This window comes from Engystomops pustulosus, chromosome 5 (assembly GCF_040894005.1).
Source record: "Engystomops pustulosus chromosome 5, aEngPut4.maternal, whole genome shotgun sequence".
NCBI classification, from domain to species: domain Eukaryota; kingdom Metazoa; phylum Chordata; class Amphibia; order Anura; family Leptodactylidae; genus Engystomops; species Engystomops pustulosus.
Genome location: NC_092415.1, coordinates 160,065,135 through 160,086,354, shown reverse-complemented (window position 1 = coordinate 160,086,354; position 21,220 = coordinate 160,065,135). Strand labels below are relative to the sequence as shown.

The 21,220-nt window shown below is 40.7% G+C and overlaps 1 protein-coding gene across 5 annotated transcripts in view; it reads right to left on the bottom strand.

Moving 5' to 3' along the window:
• The window catches only part of NEK10 (NIMA related kinase 10), a 138,244-nt gene that overhangs the window by 72,308 nt on the left and 44,716 nt on the right, over window positions 1-21,220 (bottom strand). For 4 of the 5 annotated variants that reach the window (XR_011855892.1, XR_011855893.1, XM_072153601.1 and 1 more), the window contains exons 13-22: window positions 19,029-19,168; window positions 17,497-17,558; window positions 16,500-16,583; window positions 15,584-15,648; window positions 13,416-13,518; window positions 13,200-13,328; window positions 10,553-10,690; window positions 8,284-8,329; window positions 7,969-8,090; window positions 835-937 (exon numbers count right to left, since the gene is read on the bottom strand). Coding sequence is in view for 3 of the 5 variants with exons in the window: in XM_072153601.1 (XP_072009702.1) it covers window positions 835-937; window positions 7,969-8,090; window positions 8,284-8,329; window positions 10,553-10,690; window positions 13,200-13,328; window positions 13,416-13,518; window positions 15,584-15,648; window positions 16,500-16,583; window positions 17,497-17,558; window positions 19,029-19,168 (992 nt within the window). In the remaining 2 variants the exon portion in view is untranslated. The remainder of the gene's footprint in view (window positions 1-834; window positions 938-7,968; window positions 8,091-8,283; window positions 8,330-10,552; window positions 10,691-13,199; window positions 13,329-13,415; window positions 13,519-15,583; window positions 15,649-16,499; window positions 16,584-17,496; window positions 17,559-19,028; window positions 19,169-21,220) is intronic. The other variant, XM_072153602.1, reaches the window with a different exon arrangement.

The window sequence follows — 21,220 nt, the reverse complement described above, 5'->3', positions numbered from 1 at the left end:
ATCTATTTATATATTCATATTTATTTATTTGTCTATTAACTGATTCTGATTGTACCTAACAGTATTTTGGCCATTATATCTATATGTTTATTTATTCACCATAACCCTTTATTGTAATTTATTTACTTATAAATATATCTAAGTTATTGTTCTTCATATTTATAATCATCTGTTATATATCTCTGCATCATGGCTTTGTATAATTATTCTCCTAATCATTCATCCCCTTGTTAGTATTCTTAAATCCATGAATTCCGTTTTACTTTCAGGTCACTTTGCCCTTATCTCTCAGCACTGGTACCATTCCTATCTTTGAGAAACGGTTGTTCGACCTGAAACGTGTTAGAAGGATCTTTATATTTTATATTTTGGTTTGATTTTAGCTTTTAACATTTTATGTGTTAAAATTATACTAATAAATGAAAAAAAATTTTTTTTTAAATGTTTCACTGGAGTTGAGTCTGTGATTCACTGCCGTTGATACTCCTATACTGTTGGTCAGCGCCTGTAAGGTATAGCCAACCCGCTTTTTATACTACATGCTACCGGATCCTTGCCTTGGAACTGGCTTTTCTTTTGGGCTAGAGGAGCAGCTGACTGTGTCCGGACGTGGATTCATCAAGAGACCATCACCTTATAAAAAGGTTACATGCATACTACCCAGGGAGGCTTGCGGTGAGCACCCATTTGGGAACCACTCTTTTCCATTTTCTTCCCTGTACCTGACGACATTACCAGAGGCGTCGGCCGTATATACGTCCCCCTTGCGGTAGTGTGAATGCAGCCTAAGTTAGAAAATAACTGCAAAGAAAAAAAGTATCTCTGAATACTTACTGACAGTCACTTTATCCTTTTCTCCAAGCATGATGTTGTTTGGTGATAAATCTCTGTGAACAATCCATTTCTCTTTGTGTAGATATCTCAATGCCAAACATAACTGAAACAAAAAAGGAGAAAAAAACAATCTACCACCCCTGTAAAACACTGGTACACACATGAACCTTCTTACGTTTTCCATCTCGCCTCCATCCCTACAGCAGATGCCAATAAAAAACATTTACTTACCAGATTTACAATTAAAAAGGTTGAAGAGCATTTCCCATGTTAGATATTTATGATACTGTATTCTCCAAAGGATTTATCATAAATTGTTATAAATGCTTTGTAGATATCGGGTCCGCATAGAATGACCTCTATTGACCTGAAGCGATAGTCGACTTTGTGGAACTTTCTTCCATCTACATCCTGCATCTCTGGAGCTCAGCCACGGTGATTTGGGGTTCTTCTTTACCCCTCTCACCAAGGCTCTTCTACCACGCTTAGTTTGGCTCCCTCTCCAACTCTGGCTACCTCTCCAATGGCCAACCTTCCATTCCCTTAAAAGTGCTGTTGTATGTTGATCCATAGGAGCAACCATTCATCATGAAAAGGTTCCATTAACCTCTATGGGATCTCTGAATAGATGCTAAATACATCTTCAGAAGTTCCATTGAGGTGATTGTTGAGTAAGGTCCCTTTCACACTTTCACGCAATCAGGGTTTGGTCAGTGAAAAATTGTGAATTAGACTCACCGGTAATTCGGTTTCCATCTAGTCCTCCATGACGGCCCACTAGGAGGATGACCCTTGACCTCTGTAGGGACAGGAAGCAGAGAGGTTAAAAGCCTCCCCCCCACATCCTCCCGCCAGTGTCTACCAAATAACTACACCGGTGGAAGATACAACGTATTTTTATTCTGCCTGTTTGAATCACGTACAGAATTTTACAACGAAGTGAAAGAAAAACATGGGAGGGAAAATATATAGGCCGTCATGGAGGACTAGATGGAAACCGAATTACCGGTGAGTCTAATTCACAATTTCCATAACGTCCCCCATGACGGCCCACTAGGAGATCTACAAAATTAGTAGAATCAGGGTGGGACCACGGCCTGGAGAACCTTCTGACCGAAGGCGAGATCCTGTGAGTTGGGTAAGTCCAGCCGATAATGTTTAGCAAAGGTGGATGAAGAAGCCCAGGTGGCAGCTCTGCAGATTTGTTCAAGAGAAGCGCCCCTCTTTTCTGCCCAGGAGGCAGATATGGCTCTGGTGGAATGGGCTTTAAGGTTAGGAGGAACTTCTTTCCCTTGCTCTGTATAACAAGAGGCTATGGCAGTCTTTAACCATCTGGCGATCGTGGTCTTGGATGCCTTTACCCCTTTGTTCTTCCCCTGAAACTGAACAAAGAGATTGTGATCTTTGCGCCAGGATTTTGTGACTTTTAAGTACTCTAAGACCGAGCGCCTTACGTCCAGGGAATGCCACGCTACTTCCTTGCTTGAAGAAGGATTCCCGAAGAACGATGGAAGAATTATTTCCTGATTCTTGTGAAAACCAGACGCCACTTTGGGAGCAAAGCTTGGATCCAGAGTCAGAGTTATCCTGTCAGGGAGAATGCACATATAGGGTTCTCTAATAGAAATGGCTTGGAGTTCCCCCAGCCTTCTAGCTGAAGTCACCGCTATTAATAGAGAAGTCTTTAAAGTTAAGTTTTTTATACTAGCGTCCTTTAAAGGCTCGAAAGGAGGTCTGGAGAGAGCATCCAGAACCAGGGAGAGATCCCAGGAGGGAACCCGCTTCAGAATCTGAGGCCTAATTCTATTTGCGGCTGCAATAAATCTTTTGACCCACCTGTGGTCCGCCAGGGGATGGTCGAGGAATGCACTCAGAGCCGAAATTTGGACTTTCAGGGTGCTAGTGGAAAGACCAATTTCTAGTCCTTTTTGCAGGAAGTCTAAAACCTGTAAAATATTTGGGTTAGTCTGGGAGGGGGGATTAGCCCCACAAAAGGTCACAAACTTTTTCCATATTTTATGATATATGGCGAAAGTAACCTTTTTTCTACTTGCCTTCAAAGTAGTTATTACAGCCCGAGAGAGACCTTGGGACCTTAGGAACTCGAATTCAGGATCCAAGCCGCCAGACGGAGTCTTCCTGGATCGGGATGGAAAATCGGACCTTGGTACAGAAGGTCCTTCCGAATCGGTAGCATAAGAGGTTGCTGGACAGATAGGGACCTCAACAGTGGGTACCAGCTTCTTTTTGGCCAGTCTGGGCAGATCAAGATCACCCTTGTCCCGTCGAGCAAGATTTTCCTGAGTATTCTCGCAATTAGGGGAATTGGGGGAAAGGCATACATGAGACTTCCGTTCCAACGATGGCTGAACGCGTCCATGTGATCCCTGGACTCGCCTGCCTCCAGAGAAAAGTATTGCTGGCATTTTGTATTCTCCCTCGTGGCAAATAGGTCTATTTGGGGCATGCCCCAGATGCTGGTTAAATGTAGGAAGATCTCTTGGTTGAGACACCATTCGTTCGGTAGGATTTCTCTCCTGCTGAGATAATCCGCTTCTCTGTTTAGGGATCCCTTCAGATGAGTGGCTGAAATGGAAAGGATGTTTTCTTCTGCCCACTGGAAGATGGTACGAGCCAGCCTCGATAATACTGGGGACCTTGTACCCCCTTGTCTCCTTAAATAGGACACTGTCGAGATGTTGTCCGAGAGAATGTGGATATGATGATTCCTCAGATAGGCTGTGTTTGATCTTAGCGCTTCCCAAACCGCTCTTAACTCCCTGTAATTTGAGCTGTTTCTTGCTTGGGCTAGAGTCCAGGACCCTTGCTCGTAGTGGGAAGGAAGGATTGCTCCCCAGCCTGAGCTGCTTGCATCTGTCACTATAGTGATGCTTGGGAGGTGGTGCCAACATACTCCTTTCTCTAGGTTCCTTGATTCCGTCCACCACAGCAGGTCCCTCTTTACGAAGGAAGGAATCCGGATCTTCTTGTCTAGACCTGAAGACTTCCTGTTCCAGAAAGTTAAAATCCAATTCTGAAGGATCCGAGTATGGCTCTGACTCCAAGCGACCGCAGGTAGGCATGCTGTGAGGAGCCCCAGGATCTTCATCGCTGCCTGACTGGTATAGAATCCTTCCGTCTGAATGAGTGAATCTGACGCTTTATGTTGGATACTTTCTCCTGAGGAAGAAAAGACATTTGGTGAGTTGAGTCTAGAATGATCCCTAGAAAGGTCTTTCGAGTGGAAGGTACTAAACTTGATTTTTTCAGGTTGATTAACCATCCCAACTCTGTTAAGATTCTTAGGGAAGACTCTCTTGCCAAAATTAGGTTTTGTTTGTCTTTCCCTATAATTAGCAAGTCGTCTAGGTAAGGGATGATTGATATATCTTGTAGTCTTAAAAAGGCTACCACCTCCACCATGATCTTGGTAAAGACCCTTGGAGCCGATGAGATACCGAATGGAAGTGCACGGAACTGAAAGTGTAAGACAGAGCCCTCGGGAGAGAGAACCGAGATTCTTAGGAATCTCTGAGATGAGGGGTGAATAGGTACATGATAGTATGCATCTTTTAGATCTAATGTGCACATATAGGAGTCTGTGTGAATAAGTTGGGTAGCTGTTCTTACCGACTCCATGCGAAATCTCCTGTAAATGATGAAGCGGTTTAGCTCTTTCAAGTTGATGATTAGGCGATTTGATCCATCTGGTTTTTTGACAAGGAACAACGGGAGTAGAATCCCAATTTTTCTTGTTCTCGAGGAACCGGCATCACCACTCCCATGTGGATTAGATGAAATACTTCCTGCCAAATGAAGGAATGTGTAGAGTGAGAGAGAGATGGTAAAGGGGCGATGAACCTTGGAGAAGGGGGGGGGTGATGAGAATTCTATCCTGTATCCTGATTCCAAGATGGTCAGTACCCAGGGATTCGAGGTGATCTTCGTCCACTGGAATAGGAATCCCAGGAGACGCCCCCCCACTTTGGCGTCATTGTTTCTTGTTTCCTGGACCCTCTGGGAGGTTAGAGAAAAGGAAACCCCTTCCCCTTCCTCCTTTGGGATAACTCCATCGTCCTTGCTTACCTTTGCCACGGTAAGTCTCTCTGGTGTTCCTAAAAGGACGAAAGGAAGACTTCTTGGGTATTGTTTTGGACTCTGGAAATCCCCTTTTCCTGTCAGACGCCTTTTCAAGTATAGCGTCCAATTCGGGTCCGAACACAAAGTCCCCGGAAAAAGGAATGCTGCACAACTTGGATTTAGAGCGGATGTCCCCGCTCCACTGCTTCAGCCATAGGGCCCTCCTGGTGGCATTGGTAAGAGCTCCTTCTTTTGCAGCGAACCTTATTCCTTCGGCAGATGCGTCAGCAAGAAAGGCAGTAGCTGATCTTAATAACGGTATGCTTTCCAGTAAGGCTTCTCTGGGAGTACCCTCCCGGATATGGGACTCTAATTTCCCCAGCCAGAAATATAATGTTCTCGCCACCGAGGTGGCTCCTACGTTTGACTTAAGGCTTAGCATGGAAGTTTCCCATGCTTTCTTTAAAAGGGCTTCAGATTTTCTGTCCATCGGGTCTCTTAACTGAGCCGAATCTTCAAAAGGCAGGTCCATCTTCCTTGAGACCTTGGATACCTGTACATCAACCTTGGGGAATGAATCCCAATCCTTTGATTCTTCTGGGTCGAAGACTAAGCGCTTTCTGAAATTCTTAGAGACCGCGATTTTCCTCTCAGGGTCTTTCCATTCCTGACTAATTAATCCCCTAAGGGTATCGTTAAGGGGAAAAACTCGATGTTTCCTGGCTTTGAGTCCCCCAAACAATTCATCTTCACGAGAAAGGTTCAATGTATCCCGCATAGCTTTCAGAAGGTCGTCCAGATCTTCATTCTGGAATAAGTAGCGGGAGCTTGTTGCCTGCTCACGATCCTGATGTTCCTGGTCTCCAGCCAGAGAGCAGGAAGGAGAGTCTGAAATGCACCCTTCTTCTTCCTCTGATGAGGAAGCCGATACGATCCGAGCTTTCTTACGTGGGGGGGCTCCTTGCGTTGCCGCCGCCACCGAAGAACCCACTTTCTCTTCTATAAACGTCTTAAGTTCGTCCATAAATGACATTTTCTCCTCCCGCATGAAATCTTCAATGCAGGTTTTGCAGATCGGTTTCTTGTAGCCTTCAAGTAGGGTACGAGAGCACATACTGCATTTTTTAACAGGAATCCTGCTTTTTTCCGGTTTCTCTCTAGTCTTTTCAGACTTCCCTGGTTTCTCTTCCTTGCCTTTCCCCTTAGAAACTTGCTCCTAGGGAAGGAAGGCAAGGAAACAATGACTTGGTAATCACAACATAACAATTGTATATCTTGCCACACAGCACCACTCACGTGCACCGGGGGGTGGAGTAGGCCCAAGTCTGCCTCATCAGCCATTATGATGTCTGGGACGGCCAGCAAAGAAAACCCAAGTCATAGACCTCAGACCAACTGACTACGCGCTTTTAAGGTTTTAAATACCTTCATGGGGAGCCCATCCCCCTGCCGGTGGCCGCCTCCGTGTCCCGCTGGCGCCGCGGTCACTTCCGGTCGCGACCGGAAGTTGTCATCGGTCAGGAGGATTTCTGGGAAACGTAGTTCCCACGTCCGCGCGAGAGTCTGGCTGACCAGCCCGCCGGAGAAGACGCCAACCGGACGATGTTCCTGTCCAGGGAGAGCCCGCAGCGCCGGGCCAACCGAGGACCTGTCCGGAGGAGAACTTGGACCGCAGTCGGCGTAACCCCAGGTAATCTAGGTGAGTATGGAGATTCCTTCTCCCTTTTTTTTTTTTTTTTAAAAAAACGTCCCCCCCCCCCTCTTAGGAGGAGAGAGACCCTCTCTTGACCTGACCCCTGTAGGGACAGGAAGACACTGGCGGGAGGATGTGGGGGGGAGGCTTTTAACCTCTCTGCTTCCTGTCCCTACAGAGGTCAAGGGTCATCCTCCTAGTGGGCCGTCATGGGGGACGTTATGGAAACTGACATTTTTCATCAGACTTCAATCAGTGTTCACTGTCTGTTGTTCACGTGCATTTTTTTGTGTGTTTTCAATGCATTTTAAACACCCATGAAAAAGACTCATGATTGTGGTCTATCTTTTCTATGGCAATTAATCACTGAAAAACACATTGCACTTGCTTGTGTCTCAGAGTGCAATGTGTATTTGATGCGTCACAATCATGGTGTCTTTTTCATGTGCGTGACTAGCAAAAGTAGAGCATTCTTAAATTTGAATGCGCGTTGCATTTGTGTGCGTGAAAAAAATGTATGACATCACCTATTGAATACAGCGGGGCACATTCACTAAGGGCTTTGCACCGCATTTCTGACAGACTTTGCACATTCAGGTGAAAATGACTTGCACAGGTATTTAAGAAGTGTCTCCGCAGCTACTGTGTCACACACGACCCTTTAACTATAGATGTTAACTATAAAAACTATAAAACCAAAAAGAAAATTGAATTTTGGGCCATACATTAATCAATACAATGAATCATCTGACAAATAGAAACCATAAATTGTGTGTATAAAATGAGTGCATCACAGGAAGAGACACACAATGCACGCCAGGTAATAGGTCCTAAATAAACAAAGAGTAGAAAATAGTATAACTAATAATAGATACAGAATCACAAAAGCAAATGTAATATGGACAGAAGTAGCAGAATACAAAAACCAGTGTACATATGAATGATAAAGTAGCAATGGTATAGGCCGTATATAAGGCTACCTAAGAGTAAAGGCCCAAAGTCACAGGAGCGCAGACACAGACAGTGATAAGTAGATAAACGCCAGAAAGTGGCAAACTTGCCTTGACAAAGACCTGCTGTGGTTGAAACGTGTATTGGGGTTTCCAAGCCAGGTTATAGTCAGTCTCGCGCCAGAAAGTGGCAAAAATAGCACTAGAGTGACAGAAGGAAGGACTAACTATTACCTGGCGTGCAACCCCGATGCGTATTTCAACTATATTTCACTATTTGTTTATAAAAACTATAAAGCTAAAAAAACAATGGATGCACAAAAGGCATAACGAATCCATCAACTGTGATCTGCTCAGGAAAAAAGACAAAATATATACATGACTGCAGCCTTCTAAATAAGTCAAATTTACCTGTATAAAAATGTACCAAAGTCGTTCTTCTGTAAACTGTTGTTTTTTCTCCTTGAGAGACTTTAAATGCTCACCCAGGGGCGCCCCTTCAATGAGCTCCATCACAATGTAGAGTTTGTCATCTGAAATACACACCCGGAAATATTCATCACCAATGTTTCTGAATACAACACTAAACAAATGGAGACATTGGAATATCCATTATAAAGTAGGTTTGCATTTAAAAATCCACAGTCTAGAAGCTTCCATTTTAACCCTTCATTTTCACTGACAATAACTTGGATTTTAATACCGTCCTACCGGTGAATTACTTACTTTCCAAGAACGTCCTGTAATAACGCACAATGTTTGGATGGCAAAGCTGTAAGACAAAATAGGGTGGACATCTATATAAACTGTGGTGAACTCATACGAATATCCTGGAAGATACAAGTAACAATAACTAGAAACAGAAAAGAAGTTGCATATTCTTTTTTTTTTCTTTTTGCTTAAAAAAGCCAATATTTGTTTTTCATTCACAGAGCTGTGTGAGGGCTCATTTTTTATGGGACAAATGGTACTTCCTAATGGTGCTATTTCATATGCCATGTAATGAACTGAGAAGCTGGAAAATAATTCAGAATGAAGTGGAATTGGAAGAAAGAAGTGGTCACCATTTTCTTATGGTATTGTTTTTATAGTCTATATGGGAAATCTACCACCAAAATCAAGCATGATAAACCAGGGACACTTACTTATAAATCCAGTCAATGTAATTTTCTTATATTTGTTATCCATGGCCTCCTTTCTTCTAAAATCAACTTTTAACATTTTGCTTGTGAGCCAGAAGGACTCTGGGGTATGTTACCAGAAGCCCTCTGTGTTGTAGCTACACAGACTATTACACTATGAAGGAGCACTTCCCCTTCCACTGCTGTTGAGATTACAGAAAGTTCTGTGGGAGGAGGAGGAGGGGGAAAGTGCTCCTGCACAGTGAAACAGCCTGTGTAGCTACAGGGCATTTTATTTTAGAGTAGACACTGCTTTTACCACCCTAGGCTTATGCTCGAGTCATTACGTTCCCAGTTTTTTGTGGGAAAATTAGGTGCCTCTGCTTACACTTGGGTCAACTAAGGCTCGAGTATATACGTTACCTTAATTAGGAATTCCCCAGAGTTGTCCCAATACACCTTTGTGGTCTGGCGGTCCCTTGTCCGCCTTCTTTCTTTTTTCTCTTCCTGGCTATCTCCACATCTCACTTACTGAAGGAATACATGATGTCTCCTACCGTCTCCTGTTTGCGCTCCCACGATGCAGGACATCTTCAGATTTTCTCCAGGCAGTGTTCAACCTCATCATTTGCCTTTTGCACGCTCCTCCCACTTCTATGCCGGGTGCATGCGCAGTGGTGAAAGCGACCATCATGTTTGTGTGCGCGCATAGATTTTGATGTACATGTATGACATTTGATCACCTTTTTGATTTTTTTTTTGAGGGGGTGGGAGGTGAAACACTAATTAGTAATATGTGAAATATATATTTGCAGATTTTAATGAATGGATAGTCAGTGGTACCAATGTGACCACCATAGTCCACCATTAAGTACCAAGCTTCTCTTTTATTCTAAACTACTTGGGGCGGTGGAGCTTTCTCAAGGAACTAGACAACAACTTTAACATGTTCCTATCAAGATCATTGGAATAATTTGAATAGGACTTAAAAATTGTACTTGATGGAATATGTAACTACAACTAGATATAAAAGTAGTGTGACCGGAGCTCTATATAATCTACCAGTCCCTCAGCTTTATTCCAAATTCACACATATTACAAGTATATCTTCCAATGGAGTCCCTTGACCTGTTGAACCATTAACGTCTCAGAAGAAAAATAAGGCACCATCCAGACACGGAACTGCTCTTAGATGTTAGTCCTTAACATTCTCCTAGTAGCATATTCCGCTATATAGAGAAAAAATATACGGACATAGCGTAGGCAATTACTGAATTGGTGGAACTGTCTACGCTATGTCCGTATATTTTTATCTAAGCGGTTCCGTGTCTGGATGGTGCCTTATTTTTCTTCTGAGGCGTTAATGGTTCAACAGGTCAAAGGACTCCATTGGAAGATATACTTGTAATACGTGTGAATTTGGAATAAAGCTGAGGGACTGGTAGATTATATAGAGCTCCGGTCACACTACTTAATATTCTTCATCAAAATCTTCGGATGCTCTGGATCCATCCGGGACGTTTGAGCTCTTCCCACAGATAAGGTGCTGCAATCTTTTGAACTTGTATTTGACTAGATATAAAAGTCTGGTTTTACAAAGTCAGGTTTGACCTGTGGTTAAATATTAGTCAATTTATATTCATTTTTGGAAAGGGCATAATTAACATGCGATTAAGAGGGGAAATTAATTTCCAGTGCTTAAAGTAGTCCACAGCATTATTCATTATACTGGTAATTTTAATTACAGTAGCTTTGCTCCACATCGTTAGGTAAGATATTGTGATGTTATAATTTAACAATTACTCACTATATCTGTTTAGCAAAGACAATGATGCAACGTGAATAATAGATCATAAACTTAAAGGGATGTGTACCTGTTCTCTGATTATTGTCAGCTCAGACACAATGTTCTCGGCACTGCTATCTCGGTCTCTTTTGTCTTTACCAAATGCTGGGTTGTGCAAATTAATTTCTTTCATTGCAAAGAGATTCTGTCCACTGCGCTTCTTGACCTACATAGAATATGATAATACAAGATTAATGCATCTAAACTGAAAAGGCTAAAGATTGGTGAGTGTTCTACCAATGGATTTTATTAATAACATAAAAAGCAATAAAGTTAAAATATGATACAAGGTGCAAGCCAGAGGTTGAGGCAGGTATATACAGATTAGAGTGAGATGCAAGCCAGGGTCGGTGAAATAGAATGGAGAATCCAAATCATATTCAAGGGACAAAGCCAAGGTCAAACACAGAGAATCCAGCGTGCCTTTTCTAGGATAACAGGAAAAACAATCAGGCAGCCCCCAGGCATGGACTGTGGCTGTTACACTACCTCATCTTTGGTCTTGAGTGAAGGGGTAAATAGTGAAGAAGTGCAAGGGCATGGATATTTTCTGCAAGTTCCCTGGATATCTATTAAGGACCAAAACCTTTCCAGTCCACCAGATAATACAACTTTCCTGCCACTTTCTTCCTTTTCAGGATTTCCCTCACTTTGTACTCCTCTTCAGGGCCAACAGGAACCAGTGCAGAATCAGTCCTGGAGTACTTATTGAAGACCAGACGTTTTAGAAAGCTTACATGATAACAATTGTAGTTACACAATAGCAGGCACAGAATAAATGAGCTGAGATTTAACTGCTTTAGAAAATTTTATGGACCCACGAAAGGAGGAGGGGACAACCAAACTCATTGGAATTGCAAAAGTCAGCTTCCCTCTTCACATGACTGGAAGTCGGAATCAGAGATAAATTTGGTATCCTGCCATATTTGACTTAAGTTTTTGTAGGCAGAGTTTGCTATTGGTACCTCAGGAGACTAAGTTGTTACGAGTGGGTTACAAGGGTGTTTCGCATAGACAATAAAGAATAGATAGGAACCACTGGATTCACTCCATAGTTACTCCAAAAATTTTCTGAAACCCTGCATGACCAGACAGTTTTGAGTGTGTCTCCAAGACAGATTTTTTCCTTCTGGGAGTGGGAACAAGGCCATATACAGAAATATAATTCAGCTAGACCAGAACCAGTGAGACAGACCAAAGATGTATTGGAGTTCTGGCTCATCCAAAGACAAAGTGGATAATGCCTCTTCATTTTTCTCAGAAGGTCTAAAGTGGAGCATGAAATCAAAGTGGGCAAAGAACAGGTCACAACTAATATAATGGGGGTTCAGATTGTTGCTAGTACAGACAATAAGTGCAGAATAGCAGTTAACGGTAGAAGCCACAGGAAACTAGTTTGCCCTTGGAGAAAGTTTGAGTTAGCAAAGCACCTCCATCCACTGGAGCTTTAGCTTTCAGGAAAAACAGCTTGGAGGACATGTGAAACATAAATCTCACATGTCCTTTTGTAAGTCCTAGACTGGAGTCTTGCCTTAGCCAGTGGAGTCCGTTGACTGAGTGCACCTATAACAAACAGCAGGTTGTGGACCCACTGTGTTATCCATGTGGGTTGACTTTGGTTCACTAGTAAGGACATCTTCCTTCGACCTCTCCGGTTTCACCCATATATAGAAATCTGAACTTCACTGCAGAGAGATTGTAAGGCCATTACCGCTGGTGGTGGTCCCACAATGGATAGCAGCTGGTCAGGGGACACGGGTGTAAAGCACTGTGTATAAGGCAAGTAACAGCAGTCCAGTAAAAGGGCAAATGGCAATCCAGCAGAAACAAAGTAACAAGCCATAGGTCAGCGGCAGGAAACAGACAGAGCTCAAGATACAAGTCACAGGTTGTGGAAGTCAGATACAGATCAGAATCAGGTTCAAGCCAGGATTGTCAACAGAAGAAGGCAGATTCAGAATCATAGTCTAGGCACAGAACTGGAGAATCCTAAACCCGGCAGATCAGCACACTTTTGGTAGGTTCACAGGAACCACAACTCTGAGGCACTTCCCACTGGGGGGTGCCTTTTATTCACAGAGGTGTGCAGTAATTGTCAGTGGACAGATTTGTTGTACAATGTAGGATCATGTAGTGTTGAGGAACTGACAGCCGGTAGCTGACTGGTGTGTGAGAGCCAGATAAAGCGGAGGAGCAAGGCACACCGCAGGTACAGCAGGTGGCATGCTGCAGGCACAGACTGTAAGTTCTTGTGACCAGGACCCTCACTCATATTGTTCCATATGACTGTTTGTACTCTGTAATGTATTATTTTACTAGTACCTGTCCCCTATGATTTGTAAAGCGCTGCAGAATATGATGGTGCTATATAAATAAAGATTATTATTATTCATAGATTATTCATTGGATTCAGAATGATATGATACAACTGTGAATCAATTTAAACTTTATATCCTCAATGAAAGTTTTCTCTCTAAGTATATCAGATAGGGTAGAACAGGAGACCTGACAGATTCACTGGAAATAGAACATGGCAGTAAAGAAGTTTTGTGCTTACACAAGCCTAGTACATATAATTATTTATTGATCAGGAAGTCCATATTGCTCTAAGAACAGCTATATAAAACCATTGATTATCTTTCAACTTGTGTATTTAAAAACACAATAACAATCACCTTATATACACTCCCAAATGCTCCACTCCCAAGGTGGTCTAAAATTGCATAGTTTCCAATAAATTTGGTGGGTGTTTTATTTTGATTGATGCCCTCAATACTATCAGCGACTTGTTTCAGTTCGTCTTCCTGGAAACCATATAAAATAACAATTCCATTAGCCCAGATGATATCTAAATTTAATTTTATTAACAGGATTTTAAATAGGACACTTACTGGTAAAGAATTCAATTTAGACACAAGGTCTTCATAGGCACTGATCTCTCGAATATAATGTCCAATATCAATAAACATCTCAAATAAATCTGGTGGGAAAAACCTGTAACAAATGCAAATTACATACAATAAATTTTAAGGATGATCATGTTACTGTTACATTGACATCAATAAAGGATGCAGGGTTACATGTTAGTAAATCAAAAGGATAGCACTTAAAGTGTAACAAAACAATAAGAAGAAGTTTCAGAAATTAGTACAGCATTTTGGGCCGGGATGGAACCTGCAAGGCTTCCTCTGCTGTAATTGTTGGTCTATCCTCATTCTTTCTTTCATTGTATTCTGCCTTTCACAAAAGGGAAATGCTTGTTGGACCATAGTTCCCCTGTTCTAATTGTTTTCTTTAATTATACTATTCTAAATTTAAATCTTTCTGTACACATTTGTATACTTTAATAAATCTTGATTGAACCATAAGTAAGGAAGAAAGGCAAGAGTAAAAAAAGGGCACAGGAACATATTTCTCAAAAAAGTATATTGCAATGTTTACTATTATAATCTGCACTATTTATTTATAATATAAATAATCTAAATTTAACAATATCATATAATTTAATATTTCATATATAATATGAATTTAGTTATACTTTAAAGGGGTTGTCCCACGAACAAAGTTAGGCCCTATCCAGAGGATAGGGCCTAACTTACTGATCGGTGGGGGTCTCAATGATGAGACCCCCACAGATCATGAGAACAAGGGCTCCCATGGGGTACCTCAGTCGGATCCCCCGTCGCTCCCGAAGATTAGTGGAGCAGACGGCAGCGCATGACCATCTTGCTCCATTGGCGCTCATGGGACAACCCCTTTAACTTGATGCCATCTTTTAATAACTTACTAAAAATTGCAGCAATTATGAATATATATTTTTATTTTGTTATAAAATACTAACAAAGCATGATTTCCACGGATTACAAGATAATGACCAACATGCATTAACATCATGAAACCATTTCCAGGCACTAAGTAAATAACATAGTAAATAAATATATAATGCTAATCAATATGTAGATATTGTAGACACAGATAGTGTTACTAAAAGAGTCTCTTATACAAGTCAATGTTTTACTTACATGGTCTATAAGTGTATGTATACCCTATCTAAGTGGATGCCTTTGAGAGAAAAATATCACGGGTTATGAGGGGGAAAAAATGTTTAATCTTATAGATTGAAGATGATGGACCTGCATCTTTTTCCAACCTTATATGCTATGATACTATGATAAAATCAACTTTTACAATTATGCTAATGAGCTGTGTACACACTCCTATGAGTGTGCTGGGTGTTTTATGATTCAGCTTCCAGGGCAGTTTATAGTTCTAGTCGGGATTCTACTTTACTCTGCTGTGACTTTTGGCTGTTATACTAACCTTTTCCTGCAACTAGACTATTCTTTTACCATTCTTTACCTCTCCGCCATATTGCTTTTGACCCAGTTTGTCTGACTGTGCCTAGTTGTCTGTCTTACTGCTCTGTACACAAAATTATGGTAGATACTGTCGCCCAGTTGTCGCCTATGGTTTAGCTTAGGGCCAGCAAATAGATGTAGACAAAGATTTTTGGAAAGGGCATGACTTGCACTTCTTCCTAGTCTTGTTAACAAGTAATCCCCCAACTAATATAATGTGAAAAACACCCAATAAAATGTGTCCTACAGAACATCCAATAATGAGATTGTTATTAGCAATAAGTATAAAGCTACTATTGGATACGTAACATAATAATATGTGAAATAAGCAAATGAAAAATGGAAACTGTAAACTTATAGGAAAATACATATTAATCTTTTTAAGTGTCCACATTACCAAGTTACCTACAGTGGTGCCTTAACTGTGCCAGCTTCAGTTCCTCTGTAACAGGGCCAAATACAGTCCCTCCTAAAGCCACAGTGACTCTGAAAACATTGGCAGTTCTATGTAGCGTTCCATCAGAAAGCCATCCTGTTTTTCAGGAATACAGGGCTTCTATCCATGATGATTGGGCCCTGGAAAACTGCAGGGTCCTGCTAATCCTCTACTCTGTTTAACATATTATACACAATTTACCAATATTAAATTAGTAAACTATAACCTTATTTGTTGTCAGTGTATGTAAGATTACATACTTTACCTTTTGAACAGATCTCGATTTCTTTCCATGCTAAAGAGAAATCTTAAGGCTCTGAATGCATAACACTGGAGGAAGAAAAAGAACAAAAAGGCAGAGACGATAAAATATTTATACCACAACAAGGAGCAGCATCACCCAGCAGGATCCTGCATAATAATTCATTACTGCCAAGTACAGCATTCATTTCCCATAGTCTATGATCTTAGGCCATCTGGCTGTACATCCTTATTGTAGAGATCCGCTACCATCTGGAAGTTTGTACTACAACTATCATATTGACTAAAATTTAATTGCATGCTAAATATTGTGAAATGTCTGTGGCTATGATGAGTTTAATGTGAGCATGTTCCTACTTGTGCTGATTCTCTCATTAAAATGGAAAACTGTCACAGAATCACAGGCAGTGTCTATCATAGTAAAAATAGTAGACACATTATGCCGTCAGAGTAAATCCACAAGTTTCTACATTTTTAGTCTACAAAATATATCAAATGATCTCACACAAGCATGAACCAAGTCCAGCTACAATCTGAGAATATAAATGCATTTTTCACAGTCAAGTTTCTACTAGCAAAATACAAAAATGTATGGATACATAGATCTCCAGGGCTGACACCCAGTGCTTTTGTATGGGGAAAATGACAGGCCTAAGCTTCTCAATGTATCCAGCGGGAAACCGGGGGGGAAGTTGCCGCTATCATAAGTCGGCGAGCAGCAAATAATAAATCTCCCCCTATGTGTCTATGGTAAATTGGTTAAATATGTTTCCCAAATTATGTCTCCCACAGCCAGGGGTTGTTTAGAATATTATGACTTGTCTAAGAAAAAAAATCATGTTCTAAGCCCAATCTAAACTGCTGGACCTTAGGGCAGGCCCACCAAGTGTGCAAAATGTTGAAAGTGATTCCAAACTTACCTGTAACATTGTACATTTGCTTTTAATACAGTCATGTTGTCTGCTTGGTAAAATCAGCATACCAATAATGTAAACACCATTCTCCTACATAGGTGATAAGAAATACAAATACCTCTTATTTAGTGACATTTTACAATACAAAAACTGTGCATTCTGTGGTGTAGAAAATAATAACAAAATAGAAAATGATAACGTGCAAATAGAAGAGAAGATTTAATAAAGCCATTTAATAAAGCTGTCCAGTGAGTCTCTATAATCGCTCCCATAGCAGTGGTTGGAGGAGAGTTCGGATGTCCTTGGCAAACCCCTCCAACCACCCATATGGGAGTAGTAATGATGGAGGGGCTGTGCAAACATTAATAACTGCTCGGCCTCCTCCATCCCCAGGACACACAATGTCGCAGTATAGCGCCATATTCTAAAGCGCTTTGCACTTCATTCTCACTGCTAAGTTGTGTGCAGCTGCTTATAGGCTTGTTGACTTTATTACTATATTGTATGAACCTTTCCAGAGTGTCAAACTTAAAGGGGAGGCTGGTTATATGTTATATGCCTATGTATGGGGAATCCTGAACATCATAACTGTGGGGCGTCTTTCCTCTCCAATCTTACTTTAACAAGGGGGTAAGTGAACACTAAATTACATGTGAAATGGAAATAGTCTTGTTTGCCATTTTGTGTGTAAGGATCCTAAAGATGCTGTATGACTACACAATACAAAAGCTGTGCGTGGTCTGATCCTATAGTCACATACTATATTACTCCTCACTCCTATCACAGCAGTGTCTGTAATAAATGCTAAAAGTCTAGATTATCATGAGAATGGGGTAACATCCACTAATATCTAAGCAAGCAGCTCTTGTGGAAAAGGAAGTAACAGCAATTATCTAACACTATAATCCAGCTAGATAGATAGATATAAATAGATGATAGAGATAATAGAGATAAGAGTTCCTTCCGTGTCTTCCAATGAATGTACAGAAAAGTATCACTATACCTGAACTACTTGATGAGTATTCGTGTCATCGAGCACAAGTTCGGTGAGAGCTGCACAGCAAGCTACAATGAGAAAGATACTTTCAGGTCATTTACTTTCAGCATTTTAGTGGGCAGACAAAGACACACTTCACTTGTACAGAATTAAAGGGTTTGACCACTTTACTTAATTTACCAAATGTAATTTAACAAAAAAGTTCTGCACCGCTTTCTTGATATGCAATGTGAATCCTCCTGTCTTTCACCTCATCAGCCGGACATTCCTGTCCATAAAATGGCCGCAGGCGGGTGGAAGTGTTAACACATAAAACCACAATGACAAAGAAACTTTTTAAAAAATGGGGCAAAGTTATCACCCATCTATATTCCAGAGAAGAAATTCAGGAAGTGGTGTCCCCCTTTATACTCGCAAGCCGGTATTTAGAGGCAGTTGAAGCAGGAAGTCTGGGTGCACTAAAAATCCTAGACAAATGATGGACACGAGATGGGGACGGGGGTCTCCGGTGCACTGGGGGTGAGGGAGGGCATAGGTGGAGGGAGGAAGGGTTTTATTTGTTTAAGTTCAACAATGAGGAAAAACCTTATGACACAAGAAGATCATATATGTAGCATACCACTTTCTTGTAACCAATGAGGCTATTGCCATAGCCTAGTGTACAGTATCACTGTTGGATAAATGCAACTGTAATAAATGGAAGTGTTTGTCATTTATGTTATGAAAATCAAATAAAAATGTGATGAAAAAAAAAAATTGCCGCAGGTGGAGGGTCATGTGATCCCTAACTGTCCATGAGCAATCGCCCTGCCAAGAGCTTAAAGGGGTTGTCCACTTTCAGCAAATATTTGATATGGTTTGTGTAAGGATAAGTTATACAATTTTCCAATATACTTTCTGTATGAATTCTAGATTCTGTAGGTTTTCTAGATCTCTGCTTGCTGTCCTGCCATAGAAAGCTTCTTTGTTTACTTCCAGTGGATAAAAATCTGTCCATGTGATGTGATGGACATGCAGGCGCACGAGCCGTTATTATCACAGAGAGTAATAGGATATGTGTGATAATAACGGCTCGTGCACCTGCAAAAATAGAAGCTTTTATAGCAGGACAAGCAGGCCTGCAGATGTCTAGAAAACCGTGAGGAATTGATACAGAAAGTATATTGGAAAATTGTACAACTTTTCATTACACAAACTATATAAATTTTTTGCTGAAAGTGGACAACTACTTTACTGTGGAATACTATCATACGATCATAAGTTCCTGGCAGGGTGATTGTTCAAGGACAGTTAGAGATCACATGACCTCTAATGTCTGGCTGATGAGGTAAAATTAGAAAAATGTTCACAACCCCCTATACAATATTGAAAATCATCTCAAATGACATTTAGTATTTAAAACTGGTAAAATGACTCCTAATAAAGACAAGTCAACAGATCCTGGCAGCTGCTACCTAGATTTTCAAAGGTTTTGGTAAATAATTCCACAACCTGAAAACCAAGCTATTTTTCTCAGTATACATGACAAATGATGTTACCTGCTTGGAGTGAAAGGGTATTTTCTTGTATTTCTCTTGGGCTCAAATCTTCAGATAAATAAAGATGTCGAATTCGGCCTGCAGCGTTTGCACTTGACAAGCTCCCAATAGAGGAACGATCAGAAACTAGATACTGTTCCCTGGTAGGATGTAAAAGTGATATATTACAAATGATGCAATGTTAAGCAAGAATTTTCACCGACATTGTGTTATGAATGACTGGCTGTCTCTGTACTGAAGTAAAACGCTGAAGTTTCTTGTACTAGTCCAAGTTCTTCTATAGAGACACAATATATAACTGCAACATAACATAGCAACAAAAGGAAAAAAAACTATAATTTTGAACAGTGTTTTCAGATTTCTCAATAATTTGATTATTGGGTGTTTGTTTCCATCCCAAGGCCGATATACAGATTTACCTGCTTAGACTACATTCACACCACATTTTTTTATAAGCTCAGTCTATATGCCAGGAAATCATTTGGCGTATACACTAAGCATATACATAGACTATAATGGCAGTGGGATGCATCCTATTTGCCTCTGTGTGTAAAGTATACATCCCATCCTGCAGGAATCACATGATAGAACGATGCTTCCTCTTGCTGGGTGACGTACACAATGAGCAACCTAGACACTGAGTCAATGCTCTAGTACAGTGGTGGCGAACCTATGGCACTGGTGCCAGAGGCGGCACTCGGAACCCTCTGTGTGGGCACCCAGGCCATCACCCCAGCATGAATTTCACCATACAGGACATACAGAATCTTCCTGGAGAATCTTCCTACAATGATAGATGAATTTGCTTTCCTCCTTTTAACTGTGTTGGTGTCATGAACGATTGAAAATTGTCAAAGAATAAGGAGAAATAAATTACTGCTTAAATTGCTGTGCTGGCACTTTGCAATAAATAAGTGGCTTTTAGTTGAAGTTTGGGCACTCTAGCTCTAAAAGGTTTGCCATCACTGCTCTAGGAGGTCCCCAGAGATGTAACTGTCCATATAAGGACATATGGACATATATATCCCTCTATGTAAACACTTCAGAACTAAACAAAATTTAAAAAACGTCGGAAATCTGATGCGAAAATGCCAATTTTTTTACAGATAAAACGCTGACGATTTGTCCTATCAATGTATAAGATAATAAGAGCCAAAGTAAGTGTACAATCACTTTGTACAATATACAGGCAGTCCCAGGATTACATACAAGATAGTTTCTGTAGGTCTGTTCTGAAGTATAAATTGTCTGTAAGTCAGAACTGGTATATTTTCTAAGTGTAACTGCAGTCTAAGGGGGTCATTAATCTTTATTTTTCTTCCTTTTTTGGACTTTTTTGAAATGTGCACTGAAGTTCCGCCTGACATTTGTTTATCGTCAGTAAGACACATCTATCTTCTATTCCAGATTTTCTAAATGTCGCAAATTACATTTATCTTTTTAAATTGTCTAAAATTTTAAACCTTTTTTGGCTTAAAAACCTCCAGACGAAACCATACTTAAGGAAAACTTAGAAAATGGAAAGAAGTGTCTTGAGACATTTGTGTGACATTTTTGAGACATTTTAACAAATATCGCAATAAGAGATCTAAAAAAAACTTTTAACACAAGGAAAAAGTGAGACTGCTATTTCCTGATACAATAGCAGATGGAAAAAGGACAGGTAAAAACAAGCCAAAGTAAACAAAGATAAGATAAATGACCCCCTAAGTATTTTGTGTTTGTTCTTAAAGGAAATTTTACGTTAAAATCAAGCATGATAGATCCGGAAAACTTGCTCACTGATCCAGATTGTGGTAGTATTGTCGGAGCTATATTTAGTAAGTGTAAAGCTACATTCACACGGACTTATAAAAACGTCCGTATCCGAACAATACAGTACCGTTTTTTTACGGGTTACATACATTTCAATGGACACTACGTCCAACCATTTATATTGCCATTTTTGACACCGTAGCGTACCGGACCATATACTAGCCGTATAAAAATACAGAACATGTCCTATTTTCTCCCGTATTTCAGTTCCGTTAGCCCTAGAAGTTTATCGGGATGTATAAAATACGGGTTACATACATGCTGCATACGGATGAAAAACGTCACGTATATACGAGCTCATATGGCTCGTAAATACGGGACTGGAGAAATCATACGGTCGCGTGAATGTAGCCTAACACCAGAATAAGTATTTTTTC